The sequence below is a fragment of the Gigantopelta aegis genome, chromosome 3, assembly GCF_016097555.1.
Source record: "Gigantopelta aegis isolate Gae_Host chromosome 3, Gae_host_genome, whole genome shotgun sequence".
Lineage (NCBI taxonomy): Eukaryota > Metazoa > Mollusca > Gastropoda > Neomphalida > Peltospiridae > Gigantopelta > Gigantopelta aegis.
The window spans coordinates 35,486,222-35,493,721 of NC_054701.1; the positions used below are offsets into that span (position 1 = coordinate 35,486,222).

The window sequence follows — 7,500 nt, forward strand, 5'->3', positions numbered from 1 at the left end:
ATAATATCCTGAAATACATTTTTGATAATTCTAAACAAAAAAACGCATGTACGTCTGAGAAGTAACGGCTATCGAGCCAAGCTCTAGTCTAGTCTTTAGACTTTTTTTTCCCTTTTTATGCATTACAGACTTTAGTTTCACTGTGTTATAACTTTATCCAGATGTGTTACAAGGTTTGCAGATTAAACAAACTCAGTGTTAATTTTCATAGGCTGAAACTAGGGTCTGCGCCTTTAATGAAAGATCTAACACCTCCAGTATTTACCCGAGTACTCTGGACATTTGGACGGTTATGATCGCTCTCTCATCCAGAGATAACTCTATAGCGAAAACACGGAATTACCACCGGGTAGTCAAAGATTCCCACTCCAATACAATAAAAACACTATGTTTGACGCTAAATATTTTTACATTGATCATTTTCGAGTTCGCTGATAACAAATATTGAACATACATGTATTAATCACTAATATACACACTACCGGAACATGAGTGAAAGTGGTGCTGTCAGGTTTCTTCCTGTAATGTGTGCATATTGTTGTTTAATATGTAAAATATTTGTTATCCGCGAACTAAAAATTGATCAATATAATCATAGGCGTACGGGCTCCCACGGTGGGGGGGGGGGGGGGGGCAGTTGCCCGCCTCTGCCCCCCACCCCCCCCCCCCCCCGTGTCATACGCTTATGAATGTAACATGGTATTTAATGTCAAACACAGGGTTATTGGTGTATTAGAGCGGGAATCTTTGCCTACTGAGTAGTAGGCAGACATTTCGTGTTTTCACTATGGGGTTATCTCTGACGACAAAGGCAGATAGCGATCATAACCGTCCAAATGTCCGTCTAGCTCTCGAACAGCAGAGTACTGATGTTACTACAGTACTTACCTTGTTCCACGTGCTCCACGACCTGAAGCGCCTTCCTAGCTGCGAAACCGCCCATGGACACGTGGTCTTCAGATCCCGCGCTCGTAGTCAGGGAGTCGACTGATGCAGGGTGACACAGCACTTTGTTTTCAGACACTGTCGGGGGTGAAACAACAAACTATACGGATGTCTAGGATCAAGGCATGAAAATGACGGTGTATAACTTGGTTGCTTGATTTCATTTCAACTTATTTTCGTGCTTATATCCAATTAAGGTTCAAGCACGCTGTCCTGGACACACCTCAGCTATCTGGGCTGTCTGTCCAGGACAGTGGGTTAGTTGGTTAGTGGTTAGTGAGAGAGAATAGGGTGTAGTGGCCTTACACCTACCCACTGAGCCCTTAAGAACTCGCTCTGGGTTGGAGCCGGTACCGGGCTGCGAACTCTGTACCTACCAGCCTGTAGTCCGATGGTTTAACCACGACACCACCGAGGACGGTCTTGGTTGCTCCAACGTCGAGTTACTGGCCATGCCTGAGATCTGGTGTAGGATGGACGAGATTGGACATATGTTGTTTCATTACTTTAATCAGTAAATATTCAGGCCCGTAGGAACCGGGGGAATCGGGATGGGGAGGGGGTTGCCCCCCACCCTCCCCATACACACATGAGGACGAAAATGTACATTTTTTTGTATATTCTATTTACATAAATATTAAAATGTGGCTCGTCTTCCCCACCCCCACCCCCCCCCCAACTAGAGACTTTGCCCTCTCAGTAGAGATTTTGCCCCTCCAAATACCGCTCCTGCGGGTCAGGGACCAATTTCACGAAACATTGTAAGTTCACGTCTGCAGCTAGCAGTTATGCCGGGCATACCTTTACACGTGTTTGGCATCTATTTCACACAGAAAATTGTATCATTACGGAAGATGGAGCATTTTAATGACTAAAGAAAATGAAATGTTTGTACTTAAAACTATATTTTCTGACATTACATTTCGTAGTATGCATCAAAATGAAAATGTTACCATCAACAGAATATACCGGTATTGTACGTATTTTCAATTTTCTGAGTTGTATTCTTTTCCCGCTATTCAGTTTTAAAAGGTGAGACTTTTTAATGAATCACTCGATATACGTACCTTTATTAACAAAAGAAAGGAAAGAAACAAAATGGGATCCGTATCTTACCCAAGCCGGCTGCTGTGCAGTGGGCGATCATGAAACCGGAGTTTAGTCCGCCTTCCTTCACAAGGAAAGCTGGCAGGTCGCTGAGCGCTGTAAACAGAAATGTTGGTCAATACAGTTCATGTCAATAAATTATTTCAGTTAAAAGAAATTATTTAAAAAAAATTAGGTGAGAGATAAAACTTAAAGTGTGTTTTGTTTAACGACACCACTGGAGCACACTGATTTATTAATCATCTGCTATTGGATATCAAACATTTGGTAATTTTGACATATAACTTAGAAAGGAAACCTGCAAGGGATCTTTTATATGCACCATTCCACAGACACGATAGCACATATCACGGCCTTTGATATACCAGTCGTGGTGCACTGGCTGGAACAAGAAATAGCCCAAATGGGCCCAGCGACAGGGTTCGATCCCACACCGATCGCACATCACGCGAGCCCTTGATGATGCATACCATATTCGGAATTGTTGAACCTGGTATAAGGGGCGTGGTGTTTATATTAAACTATTGGTCAAAAGGTCGTTAGGTAACGGGCTCTCACTACAGTACGGGTCCTACTTTAACACAGCAACGGAGAAGTGTATTATGTTTTGCATAGCCGAGAGTACAAACATTGACCTATGTAGAATGTAACCCGGAACCACATGTAAGAGAATTTAACCATTTACCTCAGAAGATAAACACTAAATAGAGTTATCAAATCGTCGATTGTGTATAATATCGTGTGGTTTCTTTATTGCTTTTGCACAATTTATTTCCTCTTTACATTGTGTGGGTTTTTTTTTTTTACATAATTATATAAGTTTTCTAATAATCATATACTTAACTTTCTGTTTGACACACAACAGCCGATGCGTATTTATGTGCTGAGTGTAGTTAAACATTCATTCATTCATTCATTCATTCATTATTTGCTTACCCGGATGTACCAGTCTTTCTATACGTCTCTCACTTATGTTGGCCAGCTCGTGGATACCAATGGCAAGGTAATCGAGTGCCTGAAACAAAAATAAGAAATGTGTATGTATATTTGTGCTTGCGTGCGCGCGTGTGCGTGCGTGCGTGCGTGAGAGTGTATCATTTAATGTGTCTTATTTTGGTTTAATTTTTAATGAGTTCAGTAAGTATAATGACGTACTAAAATACCAGATGCGAGATTACGTGAGGTTGGTATTAGCCCACCAGACACTTTTATTTAGTTTTAAAGAATATATATATGTTTCGTAACTTAAACTGATGATTATTGTTACAAACATGTAGAACTAAAAGCTTTCAATTTATATTATTTTAAAATGCTTTTATTAAAGTATATAAAATAACCTTTTTATGTTGTGCTAAGCTTTATTAATATGCATGTATAGCCTATTTAGTTTTCAATGTAAACTTAACAGCAAAAAAAACGTGAATATTATCTTGGTTGTTTTTGTTTTGTTTTGTTGGGGAGTTTTGGGTTGTTTTTTTAATTTTAAAAATTTCATTTAGAATCTTATTAGTTTTTGTGTCTGTTCAATATTTTGTGAACATATTGGGCCCATTTTGATAGTCTGTTTATCGAATTAATTTTATCAATAAATTAATTAATATTGTAAAATATTCGCGTTTCTTTGTGTTGTTCAGTATATGTGAATTTTGATACGTTTTACTATTAAAATTACATTCATTACCTTCGATGGATACTCTCCGTGAAAATTCCCGCCAGAGATGATTTTGCCCTCACTTTTATCAGGAAATACCAACTGTTAATGGTTAAGGTGTTGTAAGCAACAAATATATGGGTTACTATTGCTGAAATATTACACATCAATTTGATTGATGATTAAAATCAGTATGATAAACATTCCGAGTTAAAATGGATACTGGGTTGTCCGTGGCGCTGTTGATCTCCGTGTTAAGAATCCCCCTCACCCAGATGACGGTGTCGTGGGCGATGCCATGTACCTGGGAACATAGACAATAGCATCGTAACACGAGAAAACACAACACATAGAAGGAAATCAAACTGCATGTCAAAGTTTAACTTATCTTCAACAGTGCATAGCATAGCGCATAACTTTTATTGACTAAAGTAGTGTCGGAAATAGAATAAAAATGATTTTCGTCGATTAAGAAAGAAATGTTTTATTTAACGACGCACTCAACACATTTTATTAACGGTTATATGGCGTGAGACATATTGTTGAGGACCACACACATATTGAGAGAGGAAATCCGCTGTCGCCACTTCATGGGCTAATCTTTCCGATTAGCAGCAAGGGTTCTTTTATATGCACCATCCCATAGACAGGATACTACATACCACGGATTTCGCAGTGCACTGGCTGGAGCGAGAAATAGCCCACTGACAGGGATCGATCCCAAACCGACCGCACATCAAGCGAGCGCTTTACTACTGGGCTACGTCTCGCCTCTACTTTCGACAATTATGTCTTTTGTAAATATCTGTTTAATGATATTCTACCTACTTTAGCATTTACTTGTTGGGGCTCACATTGAAACAGTAGACTATAACAAATGTGTCAATTTCATTGCGAGGGACCGTCTCTGATGACGGTTTACCCCCCCCCCCCCCCATCCCTTTCCAAACCGAAGTATTTGTAAAACATGTATAAGTAATTTTTGAGCAAATCTGTCAAGAACCATTCTGAGTGTGTTATCTATTATACCTCTATTAAAGGTACTATTTCAAATTTGCATAATGACAACTATTGCAAATAATGTTTGCTACATTTTCGCATTAATAGCAAGGGATATTTTATATGCACTATCCCACAGACAGGATAGCACATACCACGGCTTTGATATACCAGTCGTGGTGCACTGGCTGGAACGAGAAATAGCCCAAATGGTCCACCGACGGGGATCAATCCTAGACCGACCGTGCATCAAGCGAGCGCTTTACCACTGGCTACGTCCCATTCTTCTCTTTCATTAACAAAAAGAAGTTTGTTTTGTTTAACGACACCACTGGAGCACATTGATTAATTAATCATCAGCTATCGGATGTCAAACATTTGGAAATTCTGACATGCAGTCAACAGAGGAAACCCGCTACATTTGTTCTTAATGCAGCAAAGGGTCTTTTATATGCATCTTCCCACAGACATGGTAGTACATACCACGGCATTTGATATACCAGTTGTGGTGCACTGGCTGGAACGAAAAATAGCCCAATGGACCCACCGATGGAGATCGATCCCAGACCGACTGCGCATCAAGCGAGAGCTTTATCTCTGGGCTACGTCCCACCCCTTAGTTTTATTAACAACGTAATACACAGCACACAATGTTTATTGACAATTTAATACATAAATCCCCCACTCCTGTTAACACGTTGAAATACTCTTTACAAATATTTAAATCAAATTATTCAGAGCGAACCTGAGGAATACATCGCAAAGTGTAGGCATCTTGTACTCGCTCTCCGTACTTCTCTGAAACAAGCAAACACACAGACTGTAGATTATCATCATTCACAGTTAGAGAATAGATAGCTTCATGAATAAATATTATATTTTTTCAATATGCCTATTTATTTCCCAAATGGTTTGATGCTGTTTTCATTATTCTCTTTTAATACCTGAATAAAAGAATTAGTGACAGTGTGCCAGTAAAAACAAATGTAACATGGCACTCCGCGACATCATTCCAGCATATGTTGCCGACAGCTTTGCTGTCTTCGTGCAACTCATCTGTCTGACGGCCCTATCCAGTCAGCTTGCTAAATTTTGTGAATTCTCGGATTTTATAGGATTTGTTATCTCGTTATATGTTATTTACGTAAAGATATATTTTATGTATGGTATCGTTTATTTTGTACAGTCACGGCGGACATTCGGGGGGGGGGGGGGGGGGGCTGATTAGATCGAGGTCACAAAGCAAGGTTCTAGGGGATTCAGGGGTATGCTCCCCGTAAAATTTTGAAAACTAGATGTCCTGAAATACAATTTCCTGCATTCTACAAGTAAAATTCATTTCTACCTTGAGATTTACTATGAACTAATGTTTATGTTATGCATACCTATGATTTCAGAACGATGTACTGGCGGCAGCAGGTCTCGCATTTGTTTAGCGACTTCCATCTGTCCATTGTGAGGTCTAGCCCGGTGGATACCTGTATTCAATGTATTCAAATTAAATATACAGAATACGTACTTTGTCTTTTTGTTTATTTTATATACAAAAGTAATGAAAACAAAAGACAATATTTAAAGAATCTATAAAATAATTGAAACAAAGAGAACATGAATAATTAATGTGTAATAAATTGAATTTTGATAGACTGATTGATTAATTACAATGTGACATTACATTACTATTATAGGCCTATTATTGTCTTTATTATTTTATTGCATTTATATTAATACTATTGTACTATTGTCTCCTGTAAACCCGATCTTGTCACTACAGTTTACGTATCATGTTCCTCACATACCGTTGTGTAACGGCCTGGGCGTAATAAAGTTCCGTTCTTTTCTGATTGGCCGACTGACTGGTTGATTGACTGAATAACTGACCAGTATCCATTTATTTCATTCCAACATATTATCGTGCTTATATCCAATTAAGGTTCAAGCACGCTGTCCTTGGCACAAACCTAAGCTATCTGTCCACGAAAGTGGGTTAGTTGTTTGTGGTTAGAGAGAAGAGGGTGTAGTGGTCTTACTCCTACCCGTTGAGTCGTTAAAACTCTAGTTGAGACCGGTACTGGGCTGCAAACCCTGTACCTAACAAACTTATGTTCGATGGCGTAACCACGACACCACCGAGGTTCATTCAGTCGGATCTGTGAAGGGAGACTACTCACGTTCGTCAAAAGCTTTCGATGTTCCTTTGAGCACCTCCAAGGTGAATGCCGCGACGATGTTTGCCTGGCTAGCGATCAGGCCAGCGCGCTCCACGGCTATGTATAGAAATAACAAAAACACATGTGACATGCATGTAATACCCTCTGTAACATAATATACCAACATCAAGAAAATACCTAATATTTTGACTTGTACAAAGGCGAGCAAACCGAACTCTAGACAACTTCTCATCCTTCAACTGACATCTAACTTATTCAGCTTACGAGAACCTGTATCTACTACTACTACTACTACTACTACTACTGCTGCTGCTGCTGTTGCTGCTGCTGCTACTGCTGCTGCTACTGCTGCTGCTACTGCTGCTACTGCTGCTTACTGCTGCTGCTACTACTATTACTGCTGCTGCTGCTACTACTGCTGCTGCTGCTGCTGCTACTACTACTGCTGCTGCTACTACTTCTGCTGCTGCTGCTGCTACTACTATTACTGCTGCTGCTGCTACTACTACTGCTGCTGCTAGTATTACTGCTGCTGCTGCTACTACTTCTGCTGCTGCTGCTACTACTATTACTGCTGCTGCTGCTACTACTACTGCTGCTGCTGCTACTACTACTGCTGCTGCTGCT

The 7,500-nt window shown here is 40.0% G+C and overlaps 1 protein-coding gene across 1 annotated transcript in view; it reads right to left on the bottom strand.

Moving 5' to 3' along the window:
- LOC121367951 (histidine ammonia-lyase-like) overlaps positions 1–7,500 on the bottom strand; it is a 19,410-nt gene that overhangs the window by 4,573 nt on the left and 7,337 nt on the right. The window contains exons 5-12 of the mRNA XM_041492421.1: positions 6,874–6,969; positions 6,088–6,180; positions 5,448–5,500; positions 3,927–4,007; positions 3,734–3,805; positions 2,989–3,067; positions 2,062–2,148; positions 889–1,023 (exon numbers count right to left, since the gene is read on the bottom strand). Coding sequence (XP_041348355.1) covers positions 889–1,023; positions 2,062–2,148; positions 2,989–3,067; positions 3,734–3,805; positions 3,927–4,007; positions 5,448–5,500; positions 6,088–6,180; positions 6,874–6,969 — 696 coding nt within the window. The remainder of the gene's footprint in view (positions 1–888; positions 1,024–2,061; positions 2,149–2,988; positions 3,068–3,733; positions 3,806–3,926; positions 4,008–5,447; positions 5,501–6,087; positions 6,181–6,873; positions 6,970–7,500) is intronic.